The following is a 17616-nucleotide window of genomic DNA, read 5'->3' on the forward strand; positions in this document are numbered from 1 at the left end:
TTTACTATATTTTTCAATCAAATCAATGCAGCCTTGGCAAGCACAAGAGTCTTCTTTCAAAAACAAACAAACCGACCCCAGACTTCTGAACAGTAGCAAACAGATATTGGATAACTGTTCTGAGGTTACAAAATAGTTCAGATAAATTAGTAACAACGCTTTTAAAAATGATGTGGGCATCAGAGATAAACATAACTGAAGAATTGGCTGACAGTTTCGATTATTTTTCAATAATTGCAGGGCTGAATGTAGTGGCATACTATGACATTTTCATCATTAGACATGCTTTGTGAACGACAAAGTTGATAAGATCAGATAAAAAAAAAAAAAAAAAAAAAAATAAGAAACCATCTAAAATCAAATGATTTTATTTACATTAAAACAGTGTTTATACACAAACACACAAAGAAACAGTAAAGAATAGGAAAAAAGAATGATCATGTAGTTTAAGGCTTAAAACTGTAGTATATACATAGTGTTGGCTGGATTTATCCTGGTCTGCTCCGTTCGTCTCACTCGTTCTCCTTGTTGAGTGACAGAATCAGAGCTCTCCTGTCCATCTGGCTGAATCTCTGTTTTTCAGGGGTGGACACTTTCAACTTCATCTGAAGACAGACAGACATGAAGATCCATTTAGTAAGTGACTACATAATACAAGTCTACAGTTAAATAAGCACTGAGGTTCAAATAGAACTAGTGACTGATAACGGTGTAATTACCTGGGAGTTGCGGTCTCTGGGTGAATTCGCCTCCCTCAGGATCTGCAGAGGCGATCTGCCCTCACCAATCAGAACTTTTTCTGTAAAATTAAACAAGCAAATACCTGTTTGTTAGTTTATATCCACTGAGAAAGAGCATACTTGAAAAAACACACGAGTACATTCTAGTGTACGCTACAGATTCATCATTTTGTTAGTCTTCTATCCACCTTTTAAATTTAAGAGCAGGTGCAGACATTTACAAACCTGAAATTGAAAAGCTTATGGTTTCATCCGCTTCTACTTATTTTAGCTGTACAAAATGTTGATGCTGTGTGGCGAACAGACACACTCACCTCTTGGTCTCTGTTTGCTGCGCACAACCATGTTGTTATTCTCATTCGTGGCTGTGTTTTTGGTGGAGAGCGGTGAGGACACAGATGTTTTTCCACGCGCCTGTACCCCTCTCGCTCTGACTCCAGTGCTCCCGAAGCCCACGCCCAACCATTGGGGCTTAAAAATGGCCTGACTTGGGCTGCGGGTGTCAAACTTCAGACAACGGATGCCGGACTGGACCGCTTCAACCTGGGCGCTGGTCACTGGGCTGGGTTTGCTGGAGGCCACAGCAAGTTGAGGTGTGGGAGGTTTGCTCTCCTCCTGCTGCTCATGGCTTGACTCTGGAAGTGCAGAAGTCACCTGATGGAGTAAGGACACACATCAGTCAGTTCCTCACAGCGTTCAACAGTATGGGTTTTTTTTTGCCTGCTAAATCAGGCCAATAGTTCAGATTCCTACCTGTACTGAAATTTTCAGTGGTCCCAAAACAAAGAAAAACATCCATTTACCTTAAAGATGAATCACTTGTGTTTGTTTGTAATATTGTTCCTTTTTTTTTTTTTGTCATGTTAAAAATATTGTAAATTTTTCACAAATACAAACTATAAATTTATACTTTAACAAATTTGTAATAACTAAGAAATTAAAATGATTCAGGATATTTAAAAAACAAAACCATATAAAATTATTATATGCTAATCACAGAAAAGGTATAAAAACAGTGTTAAAAAAAACAAAAAAAAAACTCACAAATATAAAATTGCAATTCAATGATTTTTAGAAATTTGATTGATTTAAAAGAAAATCTCTAATGCTCACCAAGCCTGCATTTAATTAGGAAAAAAAATACAAAATTGCGAAACATTACACTAAACGGTTCTTCATTTTAAAATATTTTAAAGAGGAATTTATGAAAGTTGTAAAAACAGAATTAACTAATATTTTTTTTCCAGGATTCTTTGATAAAATAGAAATGTCAAAATAACAGGAATTATTTGAAATGGAAATAAAATAAATAAATAAATACTGCCCACAAACTTTTCAAATGGAAGTGTAGTATGAATATAACACCCTCTACGAAATCCAGGCTAAAGTCTCTAAATCTAACTATGAGATAAGCAAAGTTATTTCAACCATTAATTTCGCTACGATATAAATCTTTGACGTGGTCTTACTCGGGTAATATTAAAGATATCAAGGTTAAATTTTCACAAAATGTTCTTTACTTTATGAAGGATGATTTTATGTAGAAAACAGTAAATCACCAAAAGATGACTTTAGCTGGGTTTTCACACCCAGGGTCACAAACACATACAGATGAAAGATGAACTACTCCTTTAAAAATTCAGAAAGAAACCCAAAACAACAGTTTTTCAATAATCTCAAAAACAAACCTGTTCCTCTGAGGTCTGTGGCGGGACCTCATCTGCCTCGGAGGTCACAACAGCTTCAACAGCAGGCGTGGTGGATTGTGGTGGGACTGAGAAGAGCGCGTAGGAGTGACCTTCATTCGCCTGCCTCTCAGCAGGAGGAAGAGGAGTCAGAGGACGTTCCTCCAGAGAAGATGAGTAAACACCTTCACGACAAGCAAGAAGGCTCAAACTGAGCTCTTTCCTTAATGGTGAAGCACCGAGCAACAGAGCCTCCTCTGCCTCTTCCAGCGAGGCCTCAGCATCCACCTCCTCCTCCACCTGTGTCTCCCCTATCAACACAAATGGGCTGCTGCATATGGAGCCGTAGCCCTTTGAAGGAGAAGAGAGCACAGGGGTGGACACAGCATCTGTGCCCCCGTTGAGGGTGGATGAGTTCTGGGCTTTTACCACAGGGAGCAGAGGATCTCTGGGGCCTGCTTCATTTTGCTGATTCCCACTGGGCAGGCTGGGGTGTTTGGTGAAGGAGACCGGAGGAAGGGGAGTAACACAGTCGCTACCGGACTTGACGTCATTAAGAAAGAAGGTGCTCAGCCGCCGAGCAAGAGACGCGACGCTCACTGTAAAGGAGACAAAGGAGTTTTAACTTACAGAGTTATGACTGAGAACGGTTCATCCATATATGCGTTTCAGTTATTAAAGAAGAAAAAAAAAAAAACCTTGACCTTATAATCTTTAATCAATAAACCCACCCTATATTCTTTTTTGATCAACCGTTACATTTGGATGCGTCACGATATAAGAGGCTGTCACTACTCCTGTTTTGTATTGAATTTAAAGTTAATTTTCTCCTTCAGGAGAAACACTTTAGCTGCTTACAAATCTGAATAAATATGCACATTTGAATGCATTATGGGTGTAAAATGCATGTGCATCATAATTAACATCTTTAAAGAAATGGTTCACCCAAAAATTTAAATTGTCATCATTTACTCACCCTAATCTCGTTCCAAACCTGTATCAGATAAGAAGATATTTTGATGAACCAAACAGCTGTTGGTCCCCATTGACTTAGGGAAAGAAATACTACGGAAGTCATTGGGGACCATCAGCTGTTTGATTAACAGCATTCCTCAAAATATCTTTTATGTTCAATAAGAAAGAAACTCTTACAGGTTTGGAACGACATGAGGGGGAGTAAATGACAATTTTCATTTTGGGATGAACTACTCCTTTAACCACACAGTCTTGTAACCTTTGTCTTTCCATCTGATTTTCAAATACATTTTGCTAGAAAAAACAAAAAACAAAGTTCGTAGTGTTACCTTGTAGCTGGTTGGTTTGATTCCTGAATTGTAACTTTTTAACAAAGACTTTTTCCTTAAAAATACTTCCACAACCAAGGCAACTGAAAAAGCGTACTCTTTACAGAAAGGGCTGAGCTTATGAATATTAATTAGATTTTAGCTTGAGCTCTTTTCGCCATGTTTAAATATTTTGAATTAAAACCGCATAAACAGAGTTGACATGTGACACACTTCACTTACCCTTCATTGGTGTTCGAGTGATGCCAGGTGTGGGTGAGCGGGGGTCAAACACAGGCCCGACTGACTCCACCACCGGAAGAGGAGTGTAAGCCACGCCCACCTACAGGAAAATACAAATTAAACTTTTTCACGTCCATCTTTACTCACACGGGATCTGAAAATGGTATAATTCAGCTCACAGTCTGGCTAATCGATAAGCGACTAAATCAGCCTTTTATTAGAGAGACTCATAAGCAGAAGTGTCTGTACCTGTATAGGTGTGCGGTCGATCGCGCAGGACGGTGAACGCGGGTCTGAGAGTCGCGCTACACGCGCTGCTCTCGGCCGCTGGCTCGGCTCTAGCTTTGGCGTTGATGCCACAGACAGCTTGCTTTCACTGGCACCCATTTTACACAGTTTGCTACTGAAAAACAGCACGGGTTATGAAAACATTAATGGTAAGAACCGAAAAAGTAGATACAAACCTAATGCACTGACTCTTGCTGGCTTGCTAGAACATTGCTAAAATGTAACGTACGTGAAACAATTCAATTAACTTAACGTTAAATAAAGAAGTAGTTCTTGTTGTGTCGTATTTTTAGCAACAAGACAAGTTATTGTCCAATAAATAAACTTAAACTCACCTTAAAGCTCAAGATGTTCCACGTGCAATCCGCTCTATGTTCCTTTTAATCTTTCAAGCTGTATCAAATCAACTTTATGTTAGGTTTTATACGCCTATATATGTACAAAAGCAGATATCAACAAAGAAATGCTTCTGTCGTCTTCCAATCTAACCTCCGTGTGACTCCAGCGAGAGCATTTAAATGGATGGTTCTGTGTTTGCGGCGATTTTTAAATAGACCAATAGCTGAACGCTAAGTTCCTCCCTCGGCGCTTCTGATTGGCTGAGACTGCAAATACATTTTTATTGGGCGTATACCAGCGATTTGAAATACAGCCGCGTGTTATTGACGTCGTCTTTTAATTATTTCGAGATAAACAGTCAAAACCATAGACTGTAAAAAAAGAAACAAAACACACTGCACACAATCGCACTTGTCTTCTGTTGTTACAAAAAATACGTTTCAGTTTACGAATTAGTTAAGGAATTTATAATTATAGAAAGCATGTTGTAAATATTAGAAAGTTTTACTATCTTGATTTTTGCTAACAGCAAGCTGAATAAATTTAAAAAAGTATGTAATATTTTTGTCATTTTAATACTTGTGTTTAGAAATAGGAAATTTATTTTTCTTTGTTTTTATATTTATTTTATAAAGGCCTCTAGCTTGCTTTATTCTTTTTTCTTTTTATTTATTATATAATTTAATAAATAACAAAACATTGCTACCTGTACTGCTTTAAGCTAACTGAGACTTAGAGCACTTGCATATCATTGCTCTTTTGGTGATTTTGATTGCTTCCATTGTCCTCATTTGTAAGTCGCTTTGGATAAAAGCTAAATGACTAAATGTAAATGTAAACTAAATTAAAAGTATTTTTAAGTAGTTACCAAGCATTTTTGTCAAAGCTTTATTGCTTGAATTACATAGATCATAATAGCAATCTGAATTGGCTATATGCAAAACATTAATAATTATGATACAATACACAATATGGCAAGTAGAATTTACAATTAAGCAAATTAATTTACAGCAAAAGCAAATATCTGATAAGAAAGAGTGCTTACAGACATGTCTTTCAGTTTTACAACCCTTAGGTCACTCACGAATAAAGTTGTCAATATAACTTAAAGGCTTGCAAATCACCTTTTTTTACTTTGTATTGGATCCGTAGTGATGTAGAACACAGTTATTTCTCCACATCCTCGTCTCTGTGTCAAACAGAGGCAAGTACTTTGAGCTCACAGTGCATGGACCTTATTTGCCCCATTTGAGAAATATTAGAATAATTTTTGCTAAGGACAATGGAAAAAAAAACAAAAAACTGTAATCTTCAAGATTAACAAAATGGGAACATTAAAACAGATTCTCTGTAAGCGTAAACTTGTGACAAAAAACTTGTGTAGCAAGTTTGTACCAAGGACTTTTTAACATCTTTTTCTCAAGGACAGTCATCAGTTCATCAGTCTGTCCGTTAACATAGTGCTGGAGCTAAATGGATTTTTCACACTCGTTTTTTTATCTCCTCACATTTTAGCACCATCAAAAGTCATGCCTTCTGTTGAAATGTACACCTCCAATCTTGTTGTTTTCTCTCCCGAACAGGCTTCTCCACACTCGCATTCTATCTTCCTGTGCTCCTTCATCCTTCATTCTGTCTCTCCATCTCTCTGGCAGAAGTGCGCCAGCAGTGTGTCCAGATCTCGCCGGTCGGCGGCTGAGTAAAGCGAGCTTTCTCCCATCATGCTCAGTGCCATGCGTAATGTGGACCAGATGTTGTCTGACATCACAGTGGCTGCTGAACCTGGTCCTCGACCCGCACCTCCCTCTCCATCACCTGCGGCCTGTCGCTGCAGAGAAAGGGCCTCTAGGAAGTGCTCTACAGCCTCCCTGACAGAGACACAAAAGGATGGCATTTATTGTGGCGTTTTAGCTCTCTCTGGCATGTGTGCCCTGGTTAAACCTTCCTTTACTAACCTGTGTGCACTCAGATTGACACAGCTGATGCCCAGGTTATATCGGCTACGTACAAATCCAGGCTGTAACTCCAGCGCACGTCTGTAAGCAGCGACTGCCTCCTCTGAGCGGTTCCCGTTAGCAAGAGTCGCTCCCAGCTTGTTCCACAGCAGATAATCCTTCATGTAGAGTTGAGAGAAGGAAGAATGTGAACTATTGTACTGATGAACAATATGTAGAATATAACAGTAGCTATGTTTCCATCCACCTATTTTTATGAGCATTTTGGGATATTGCATAAAATATATAAAAAAAACGCTGGATGGAAATGCCAAGATGCGCATAAATTCCAAAATGCGCATAAAATAACTTATGTGCTCAACTAAGTAGGATTAATTTCTTGTCCGGTAAGAAAACATGTGCATAAACTACAATGGAAACACTTTTACCAAATAAATTCCTTAATGCGCATCAAAAAAGACATGTGACTTTGCGATGAGACAGCGTAAAACTGGACCATTGCACAGCATCTGAAATGCTAATTTTGTCATTCTAAAATGTTTGAGCAAAGCCTCGTCAAAGTGGTTCATTATAATTAACTCCCAGAACTGCGTTCCTAAACAGCAGGCTCTGAAAATAAGATAACATGGCTGCTTTTCATCTCTGAAGCTCGTAATTTATTGTATACAAAAATATTATATAGCCTACAGTGCCTTCTCCTGGTGCAGCAAATTAAATTTTTCTTCATGATATTTAGCGCAAGTTAATCAGATTTTGTTTTCTTCAACTTATTAGATGGAAACGGTGCTTTATTCGCATATGTTTCATGCAATTCCAATTTTGCACACAAGTTTAATTTGTAACTTTGGATGGAAACATAGCTAGTGTGACATACCAAGAACAATAACTATAAGTTATATTAACATCCACACAAATGGACAATAAGCATGCGTTACAGTTTTGTCATCTGTCGCTTATATGCTCATTCAAGTCAAAGTTTTTCTCATTCATCAATGAGAAAAAAAAAAACATTCTGAGTGATTCCAATGATATTGTTCCTCAGTGGGATTATCATTATTGCTGTGATGTGGACTTCTCTATTTTCATAGAATTAGAACGATTATTAAAACTTTATATATTTTTAGTTTTAACTTGCTTGGTGTATCAGTCTTAAGTGTGAAAGAACCAACCTGTGGCGTCACAGACAGGGCAGCAGAGAAGCAGTCCACAGCCTTGTCATACTCTCCGCTGAGGTTGAAGAGAACGCCCAGACCACACTGCAGCTCAGGGTCCACCTGTGTGGGGTCAGCGGCCGCTGCACTCAAAAATAATGTCTGCACTTCATTAAACAGCGCCCTAGGAGGAAGAACAACAAATGTAAGAATGGATTAGCCTATTACTTAAAAGGGATAGAGACAATTTTATGACAATGTGTCTTTGTCATTATTGATCTTGAGGGACCATGTCCTTATACACTTAAATTACTTGGAGCAAGAATATTCTCCAAAAATTCTTCTTTTGTGCTCCACAGAAAAAAAAAAAATCATGTTGTTTTTGAACGGAATGGTGAGTAGAATTTATTTTGGAAAATAATCTTTGATAAAAGAAAGACAGTGCATAATCATTCCTGAGTCATACAAAAATGTATTTTAATATCTGCACTCTCAACTGACCACATTGCAGCTACTCTCAATGCTGTCTGCAGATTGAACTCCACACCCGTGTTTGCGCAAGATTGTGTATTTTTAGAGCACTGCCCGCTTATGATTGGTGACAAATGTAAATCTGTTGCTTGGTTACAACACCCCGTCCAGTCACTTATGCATGTCTCACATTAATGTAAAAAAGGCATTAAAAACAGGCTGCTTCCACGTCTGAACAGTTCACAGTGTTACACAATCATGAAAACGGTTTAAAAAGGAATTCTGGGTTCAATACAAGTTAAAGTCTTTGATAAAATAATTCTGGCTCGTCTCTCAATGTTACAGTAACACTTACACTGTGTTCTAACCATTCGTCCACCCACACTAAATGCAAAAATGTTGCCTTCTATTTTCATTATTTCCAAGATGCTTCATACTGCATTTTGTTTTTTGATTCTCCAATATGTTTCAAGTTCCATATAAATCCTTTCAGGAATAAACAAAAATGTAATCCTGTGATGGTAAAGCTTAATTTTCAGAATCATTACTCCAGTCTTTAGTGTCACATTTCTTACTAATGTCAATGTTGAAAACAGTTGTGCTGCTTAATATATTTTAGTGAAAACTGATAAATTTTTTGGATTCCTCAATGAATGGAAAGTTCAAAAGAACAGCAATTATTTGTTAAATGCATCCTTGCTGGAAAAAAGTTGTAATGTCTTTAAAAAAAAATCTTAATGACTCCAAACTTGAGGAGCCATACTTCAGTCAATGAGATTTCAGTGCGGTATGTCTGGTGCAACCAACAAAATGTAGTGTCACTTATTATATAGTGTACTTGTTTTAAAGCCAGAATGTTTTTTCACAGCATTGAGGAAACCTCTTACTCTGGCAGAAGGGATCCAAATCTCTCCCTCTCTTTCTCCCTCTCCCTCACACTCTCCCGCTCCTTCTCTCGTTCATGCTGCTCAAGGATATGCCGGTATTTAAGGTTGTGCCTCAACCAATCACGGAGCGTCTCGCAGGCCTGTCTGTGCAGTGACTCATTGGTGAAGCTCACAGCTAAAGCCATGAGAGCCGTCAGATTGTCCTTTTTCAGCTCAATACATCTAAAAACAATCGAGACAAGCAGTATTTTACTAAATCCAATTTTTCATAGAGAATTTAATTGCTGCGCACAGTTATACTTCTCACCTGCGGAGGGCGCTGATAGCAGCAAACTCTTGCTCGTTCTCTGCCTGGCAGGTGCCCAGATATTGCCAAGCCTGCAGCATCATCACACACAGTCAGCATTTCACAAAGACAAACAAGAAAGAAGAATACCGTTAGAATCCCTTGAGACAATATGTATCATCAGTTTTTGGATGTCGGGATTATACGTATGAAGCTCTGACCAGCTGGTTTTCTGGCTCTCTCTGAACCGCGCTCTCAAAGAGACGGACGGCTCCAGGAATGTCCCCCGCCTCCATCCTCTTCATGCCTTCAGCAAACGGATCATCATGGGACAGGTACGGGTTGTCTTCTTCAAACAGATATCCCTAGGAAAAAAAGTAAAGGCATATTCACAGTAAGTTTTATGGTATATAAAACATTCAAGTAAATGTTCACAAATCATTCTTTTCTGCTATTTCTGAAAAACCTTATATACACATGAATTATACTACCATTCAAAACTTCAGTAATATTTTTTCTTTGGAGAGAGAAAAAAGTAGCTTTATTGAGCAAGGATGCATTCAATTGCTCAAGAGTGACAGTAAAGGCATTTATAATGTTACAAAATTTATATTCCAAATAAATGCTGTTCTTTTGACCTATTTATTAAAGAATGTTGGGGGGAAAAAAATCATGGTTTCCACAAAAATATTAAGCGGAACAACTGTTTTCAACACTGATAATAATAAAGAATGTTTCTTGAGCACCAAATCACAATTTTAGAATGGTTTCTAAATAGAAAACAGTTGTTTTAATTTGTAATAATATTTCACAATATTACTGTTTTTACTGTATTTTGGAATTTGAACAGTTTTTGGTTTCTGAACAATAAAAAAATATATATACTTCAGGAAAATTTGTTGAATGTTTTTTGTGCAGAACATTTATAAATGAAATGAAAGTATGAAAAGAGTGGATATACAACATGCAACATTTAACATGCTGTTCTTTTGAACATCGGCCACAAGTAACAGCATGATTTAAAACAACAGTTCAATAAGTTAGTAGTTTTTGTGTTATTTTTACTCCGCCAATGGAAATAGTTCCAAGTGAAGCCAACGCAGAATCAAAGTCCGGAACTAACTGTTGTATAAACTGTAATAAAGTACAGACTAGAGCCTTTTAATTAAGTGCAAGTGTCCATGCTGTAAATGGGCACAGATGTACAATATCCAGATACCTTGTCATAAGAGCTGCTGAGCATCTGGTCGAAATCTGAGAGCCAAGGGTGAGCTTCAGCATCCCTCTTCGCCATTTCCTCCCACTCCTGCTGGAGTTTCTCCCAGAAATCAACATCACTCTGAACTCACACACACAACACACAAGCACCACCAGTGAATGCAACAGTATCACACTGAAGTTCATGTAAACATGTGCAAGTGTTTAGTCTGTCTCACCTCGACCGCTGCTTTGGCCTGCTGGAAGTCTGGCCCGTAAGCAGTGAATTGATCTACCCAAGATTCTGCAGATTCTGCCGAAACCTAACAAGCACAGCGACATGCCAGGCTGTTAGCAGCCTCCAGAACACATCACAGCCTGCAAATGCTTAAACACTACTCCGCCGAAGGGAAAAAGAACACATACTGTGATGAATGAGAGTGGAGGAATAAAGAAAGGATGTAATGGAAACCGAAAAAGAGGGTTTGGGAGACCAACAGAAGAAGAAAAAAATCTCACCCTCATTCATCCATCTTTCCTTTCCTCTCTACTTTAAGAATAGCAAGCAATGCTCAGTGTACCTTCACTACTGCAGGAAGTCAAAGTGGTTTCAGTAGCTGGGCACAAATGAAAAGCAGTGTGAGCAGGGCATTAGCTCTAGAGGCCTGGTGTCTTACAGCGATAATTACGTTAAAAGCGCTATTAAATAAATGCAACAGTTTGCTCTCTTTAAGGCAAAAAAGGTTTGGTCAGCAGGGGCTGGTTAACAAAAATGACAAGCCTAAAAATCACAGACAGAACAGAAATCGCAGGACTACTGCATCACTGTTGCCAGATGATCAGGGTCCTACCTGCCTGACGATAGAAGCCCATTGCTCTGCCTGTTTAGCTTTCATTTTGTCATTCTTCACTTTGCCCTCTCGAGTTTCCACTTGCACAGTCCCGTCCCCTGATTCCAGGAACTGGGCAGCCAGTATGGGACAGAGGGTACAGGGAGGGGTATTTATGCGTTTGGTGTGAGATTATTAAGGATTGTAGGGAAATTTAGGTATGGATGGAGGTTAAAAGGTATCAAGATGGGATCAAAAGGGATTAAAAGATGTCATCGTGACCGACCATGACAAAAGGAAGAAGGAAATATCACAATTAAACTATTGCTTGTTTGAACCATAAGATTAAACAAAAATAGTTTTTAGAAACATGGGCCAGTTTTCAAGCATAGCGTAGACCTAGTCCTGGACAATTGTGATTTTTCCTTTGAAAAAACTTGGTTTGACCTACAGTGGGGTCTAAAAGTCTGAGACCACTGGCAAATTTTAATAAATATTTAAATGAACAGGATGACATTTGAGAGAACTCTATGACTTGGAAATAGTGTAGAATCTACAATATTTCTTAATCGTTTTACATCATAATGCATAATGCTAAAATTATAACTATTTTAATTGCATGTTTAAAAATGTTTATAAAAATACAAAACATTTCTATAATAAAATATTAAAATGAAATAGATTGATGTTTTTCAAATTATACTCCACTTAAAAGTTTGGGGTCAGTAAGTTTTTTAAATTTTTTTATATGCTCAACAAGGCTGCTATTATTTAATCAAAAATACAGTAAAAACAATAATATTGTGAAATATTATTACAATTATTATTAAAAATTACTAAAAAAAATTATAATAAATAAATAAATACATTTTAAATAGTAATGTCACCATCACAGGAATAAATTACAAAGGACTTCAGTGTCACGCGATCCTTCAGAAATCATTCTAATATACTGCATTGCTGCTCAACAAACATTTCCTATTTGTTGATAACTAATGTTGAAAACAGTTTTGCTGATTAATATTTTTGTAGAAATCTTGATTGTTTTTTTCGATGAATAGGAAGTTCAAAGGAACAGCTCATTTGCAACATTATAAATATATATTGTAACATTTGATACATTTTATAAATCTTTGGTGAATAAAAGTATTAATTTAAAAAAATGTAATATAATATAGATAAAACAGAATCCCAAATTTTAAATGTGGTCTCAGACCCCACTAAATATACAAAATCCAGTCTCTACAACAAATGAAGCTATCCAAAACTATTTCTCATGAGTAATTATTTAAAACCCAGCAGCGCACAGTGCAAGGATTTACAGTTTGCTGTTTAGTTATGGCTTGAGAAGAGCCAAGATGGCCGCCAAGGGACTGCAGTGTCACCCTTCACAGTGTTTCCTCTACAGCAGGAGCTGGGAAGAGCTCGTACCTGGTTAATGCCGGAGGCCCAGTGCTGTGCCTCCTTGGCCTGTGCTTTATCAGTGTTCTCTTTTCCTGCTCTGTCCTCCACAGTCACACTGCCCTCGCCAATCTGCCTAATGAACCGCAGGAACTACACAATAACAACAACAACAACAGCTATTACACATCTACTGCTAACAGGAAACACATAGGCGATGAACACACACATACATACACACACACACACAAACACGTCCACCAGTGGTTTCTTCTTGACAGTTATGGTCAGACACAAGTAGACCACAAGGAGGAAGGTATAACGGCCAAAGGCATAACGTATCCCAAATTATATGATGAAGGCTGAGCAGAGTTAAATGAAAGAGAGAGAAATATGTGCAAGTAAGGAAATGCCCATGAAAACAAGACCAATGTCACATCACTTTATTATCTACCACAAGTCAAAAGTGAACCTAAACAGGTTAATGTATTACTTTAACCTTTCTAAAAAAATAACACAGAAATGCACACTGGGACGTAAAAAGATCCCTTGAGACAACATTAACACAATTTTAGCATCTCTTAAAGGAATAGTTTACCCAAAAATGAAAATTTACTCATCCTTACACCATTCAAGATGAGACGAGTTTGTTTCTTTATCAGTACAGATTTGAAGAAATTTAGCATTGCATCACTTGCTCACCAATGGATCCACTGCAGTGAATGGGTGCCGTCAGAATGAGAGAAAAAACAGCTTATAAAAACATTACAATAATCCACAAGTAATCAACATGACTCCAGTCCATCAATTAACATCTTGTGAAGTGAAAATGTGATCATGACGATTTTAAACTTCAAACCACTGTTCACAGCTAAAATACATTCATAATTCTCCATTCATAATATTGCTTTCTCCAGTGAAAAAGTCATCTTGTCTGAATCAGTAAAGAAATACACATAAATCAAGCACCGTTTACAAACATAATCAGTCCAAAACAGTTCTAAATAAATATGCCAGTGGATTTTGATGAGAACACAAGAGGGCATGGACTTTTTCTTACATGCATGCAGTTTTTCACTTCACAAGACAGTAATTGATAGACTGGAGTCACATGGGAATAATTGTGGATTGTTGTGATGTTTTTGTCAGCTGTTTGGATTCCCATTCTGACAGCACCCATGCTAAATATCTCCAAATCTTTTCTGATAAAGAAACAAACTTAGCGTTTATCTTGGATGGCCTGAGAGTGAGTAAATTGTCTGCAAACTTTCATTTTTGGATGAACTTTAAGTGATCCCTTGTGACAGATCAATTCTGTGATGTGACATTGGTGAAAGCAGAGCAAACTTTAGTCAAAAATCATATTTTTATAAAATTACATTAAAGTCTCAGTGTTGCTGCATTTAATACAGCAGTATGTCATGAGAGGCCATGTTTACCAATGTGGACTGTCAAAAACCCTTTTACTGCAACTCTTAGATTTAAGTAGCTTGCTGCTTTTATAAGAATCGAAGTAACAGCACTACAATCAAAGACACCGATGTTTCATAAACAGTTACAGAATAAACTATTCTTCTTCAAAGTAATACAATTCATTATACCCGTTTGCAGGTGGACAAGCAACACAGCAAACTGGCACAAAACATAGAAAAGACTATTCATTTTAAAACCGAGTATTAATTTAGAAGTTGAACTATCTGTTTACAATTTGTGTTTTAGGTGCAATATCTGTAGGCTTGTTTAATGTATCTCTGCATATGGTGACTTTGACTAAAGTGTTTCAGGTGCAGCTCAAAGAACAGTTAAACCCTTAAACCCTCCTCTTTCTCTCACCTCTGTGTTCTGTAGTTTAGGGTCATCCACTTTGGCGAGGAGTTCATTCGCTGTTTGCCGTAATTCTTCACCTGACTGGTATTCTTGTGTCCTGATAGGATAAAAATATATTAAAGCAAGGCTATAAAGACTGTACCAAATTGTTTTAACGTCATATCTTTCACTGCATCTTCAAATTGTGGAACGTAACTGTGGAAAAAAAAAAAAAAATCCAATCTTTGTCAATGACTTTTTAACATTTCCCTTTACTGCAATTTTAATCAAATAAATGCAGTTTTTCTGAGTAGTTTATATTGTTATTATGATGTGTCTCTCTATACTATTCTTGTAAGATACATAAAATACCATTCTTTGTCCTGTTCTCTTTCTCCCAAATCTCCCAGCCATAACTTCTCCTCTGATTGCTCCAGGTACTCCTCTGCCCAGCGGCCAGGGTCTACAAGACAGGAGGAAGGGAACTGAATAGTGTAGGTTTAATAGAAGATGACAGAAAGAGTGAAAATGTGGAGAACAAAAGGATGGCTGAACAAAACCGAGTGAAGAATCGTCAGCTCCACCTAATGACATCCAATGGCTTCTAACGACATTATAATAAACCTAATGGCATCCAAAATTAAAAAGGATCAAATCTGGGCTAAAATAGCACATATTAAATATATATTAACCTGCCACTTCATTGATGAATTCTCTGGTCCAATCAGCATCAGCTGGATCCAGACCAGCTTGTCCAGAAGAAGCGGCGGAGTCAGCACTAGACAGGAACTCCGCCGCCCAATCGCCAGACAGCGCCAGAGCAGCCACGTCAGGAGCTGGGAAACGAAAACGTATAGTTATAACACACAGAAGAATTTTAAAATCGGACTGTATGTGTGTGTGTGCAGTCTACCTCTCTGTGGAGCCTGTCTGTAGCTCTGTTGATCTATCTGCTGCATTTCCTCCAGCAGTTGACCCATATCAAAACTGTGAGGAGGTCGTTGCGGGGCCTGTAGAAACTCACTGACCAGCTGCATTTCAAAACAACAGGACATCATTACAGGAAGAACAGACAACATGATCACAGACTATTTGGCTCATCAGGTCTATGAAATATTGAAATATCCAAAAGACCACACACCTCCTCTTCAGTGGCTATTTCAATTGAAGTAGGAGGAATCTGTGGGGGGGAAGGGGAAAAAAAGCTTATTATTCATTTAACTGAATTTTAATATTTTTAGGGTGAAATTAACACCTATTTGTCAATCTATTAATCTATTTATTTATTTACTTTTTATTAGATAATTTATTTAACTATTCTTTTATTCCAATTAATTTTTTTTTGAGTAGTTGACTAATCATTTAGTTAACTTACCAATAAATGATAATAAATGATATTTGTATTACAGACAATGACGTGTAATTCCGGCCCTAAATATTTTGTCATGGTAACAACAAAGAAAATGTCCAGTAACTTACAGTGGGTGTTGATCGGTGTCTCCAAGCCCCTCCCTCTTGGGTCATGTGACCAGTCAGTTTCATGAGGGGATTGGCTCCCCCACATTCTGCCTCCACTAACTCCCGCATCGCCATGGCAAAACACCGTCAAGCTGGATCAAACTAACACCTTGAGATATCTACAAGTAAACATAATATCGTTATTATAAAAGTGACAGCAGTGAACTGTTTGATTACAAACATTCTTCTGTGTTGAACAGAAGAAAGAAATATATACAGGTTTGGAACAACTTGAGTGAGAGTAAATGATGAAAGAAATTTCATTTTTGGGTAAGTTATCCATTTAAGAGGGCCACTAGTGAGTCCCCGACACCCAGGTGACCAAAATGTCTAGCCCTAATAACACAGAAAGGAGCCAGAATCACCACAGTGCCCCTAAGAGTGACATCCATGGCTTCTTTTACACATCTTAGTCTATTTATACAAATAAAAATCATAACATATAAACAACCTATAACAATTATTGTAAACAATTTCATCTCCGGAAGTGGTTTGGATGAATATCTTGAGTCCAATGTTACCATACCTGCCACAAACAAAAGCGTCTCCAGCCTGAACAGGGACTGAAAGACAATGAATCATCGGCTTCAGATTAATCCTGCGGGCTGAGCTACCTTTCCACTGGCATAAACATATGTTCCATCAGCTTATCCAGACTAGAAGGATTACACAGATTTCATTGTTCCTAAAAACAGCTATTAACAATTAACCAAGATTGCATGTGAACAAGCAGCCCTGGTTTACCTTGCTGCCGTTTCGCAATAATCCCAAAACAACCTGCTTCCTTCATGTATCTGTCACACTTGATGAAAAATCAATGAGACAAAAAGAGGGTTTGTGCTATGAATGACCACCGGTTGAATTGGTCATCAGATAACTCAAATTCTAGCACAAAAACTGCATGTCAGACATACTGTACACTTCTGCTCCGAATCTGACTCCTGTCTGCTGTCAGTTTGGCTTCAGCACAGGAACATTAAGTGTAAGTGTGACTTTCCTCAAATGTAACGTTAAATGGCAGTTGCACATCCCGACGTAACAAACAACAACCGGTTCGCTAATCACAGCCGTTTTTGTGCTGCAGGTTTGAGTCATAACAATGAAGCTAGCAGGTCAACTAATTCAAATATGCTGCAGACAGTTAGCTTACAAGCTAAATAAACTCATCTCACCTGCACAGGCGATGTTGTCACCTCTCTTCTCCTCTCTTTCTCCTTTTATCCCGAGAGCAATGGAGTTTAGACAAAACACGACCGAGCGCAGCAGGCCCTAAAGAGACAGCTGAGGTTAACGGCCCAGTGGTTGTCGGTACCTGACGGGTAAATGTGGCGCTGGTGACCGTGCTGTCTTTATTTACCTTCCCCGTGTGGCCCACTGAAACAGGAGCGAACCAGCCACACAAACCCTACACGCTACGCTCCGGCTATTCACAAACGCGATTTGCGTAAAGACCAACCGTAAGCAGCACTTTGAACTGTGCTGAGCAGCACGACGGACGGAGCGAGATTTACGCTGAAGTTACGTAAAATTCCTAAA

The 17616-nt window shown here is 38.1% G+C and overlaps 2 protein-coding genes across 10 annotated transcripts; both read right to left on the reverse strand.

Annotated features, from left to right (window-relative positions):
- Positions 1 to 391: 391 nt before the first annotated feature.
- Positions 392 to 4338, reverse strand: cdca3 (cell division cycle associated 3). Its single transcript, XM_058746879.1, has 6 exons — positions 4201 to 4338; positions 3952 to 4051; positions 2429 to 3024; positions 1055 to 1394; positions 720 to 799; positions 392 to 605 (listed from the first exon to the last, which is right to left on the reverse strand). Exons 1-6 carry the CDS (start codon positions 4336 to 4338, stop codon positions 513 to 515), a joined length of 1347 nt encoding a protein of 448 aa, XP_058602862.1. The 3' UTR covers positions 392 to 512.
- A 1545-nt stretch (positions 4339 to 5883) lies between these two features.
- Positions 5884 to 17577, reverse strand: pex5 (peroxisomal biogenesis factor 5). 9 transcript variants are annotated; one of them, XM_058746876.1, is made up of 19 exons: positions 17438 to 17577; positions 17253 to 17349; positions 16825 to 16882; positions 16607 to 16736; positions 16042 to 16199; positions 15704 to 15742; positions 15476 to 15593; positions 15255 to 15398; positions 14935 to 15025; positions 14590 to 14680; positions 12787 to 12909; positions 10765 to 10848; positions 10548 to 10667; positions 9550 to 9693; positions 9350 to 9420; positions 9043 to 9264; positions 7703 to 7868; positions 6534 to 6691; positions 5884 to 6446 (listed from the first exon to the last, which is right to left on the reverse strand). In XM_058746876.1, the coding sequence occupies exons 5-19, from the start codon at positions 16153 to 16155 to the stop codon at positions 6206 to 6208; spliced, it is 1926 nt and encodes a 641-aa protein (XP_058602859.1). In that variant the 5' UTR covers positions 16156 to 16199; positions 16607 to 16736; positions 16825 to 16882; positions 17253 to 17349; positions 17438 to 17577; the 3' UTR covers positions 5884 to 6205. The 9 variants fall into 9 exon arrangements, with proteins under 9 accessions (XP_058602859.1, XP_058602858.1, XP_058602856.1 ...); XM_058746875.1 differs by lacking the exon at positions 16825 to 16882 and having other exon boundaries at positions 16607 to 16643; XM_058746873.1 differs by having other exon boundaries at positions 16607 to 16643; positions 17253 to 17566.
- Positions 17578 to 17616: the final 39 nt, after the last annotated feature.

The sequence above is a fragment of the Onychostoma macrolepis genome, chromosome 16 (assembly GCF_012432095.1).
Source record: "Onychostoma macrolepis isolate SWU-2019 chromosome 16, ASM1243209v1, whole genome shotgun sequence".
Taxonomy (NCBI): Eukaryota; Metazoa; Chordata; class Actinopteri; order Cypriniformes; family Cyprinidae; genus Onychostoma; species Onychostoma macrolepis.

What these genes read in the sequence shown, in the direction of transcription:
- pex5 (XM_058746878.1), bottom strand. Translation starts at nt 16,155, where the DNA reads ATGGCGATGCGGGAGTTAGTGGAGGCAGAATGTGGGGGAGCCAATCCC. An exon ending in ATTCATCAATGAAGTGGCAG is followed by an intron (nt 15,026 to 15,254) that starts GTTAATATATAT and finishes CCTGTCTTGTAG; the next exon opens with ACCCTGGCCGCTGGGCAGAG. An exon ending in GTCAATCTGAGTGCACACAG is followed by an intron (nt 6,447 to 6,533) that starts GTTAGTAAAGGA and finishes TGTCTCTGTCAG; the next exon opens with GGAGGCTGTAGAGCACTTCC.
- cdca3 (XM_058746879.1), bottom strand. Translation starts at nt 4,338, where the DNA reads ATGGGTGCCAGTGAAAGCAAGCTGTCTGTGGCATCAACGCCAAAGCTA. An exon ending in TCGACCGCACACCTATACAG is followed by an intron (nt 4,052 to 4,200) that starts GTACAGACACTT and finishes ATTTTCCTGTAG; the next exon opens with GTGGGCGTGGCTTACACTCC. An exon ending in CACAGACCTCAGAGGAACAG is followed by an intron (nt 1,395 to 2,428) that starts GTTTGTTTTTGA and finishes TTACTCCATCAG; the next exon opens with GTGACTTCTGCACTTCCAGA.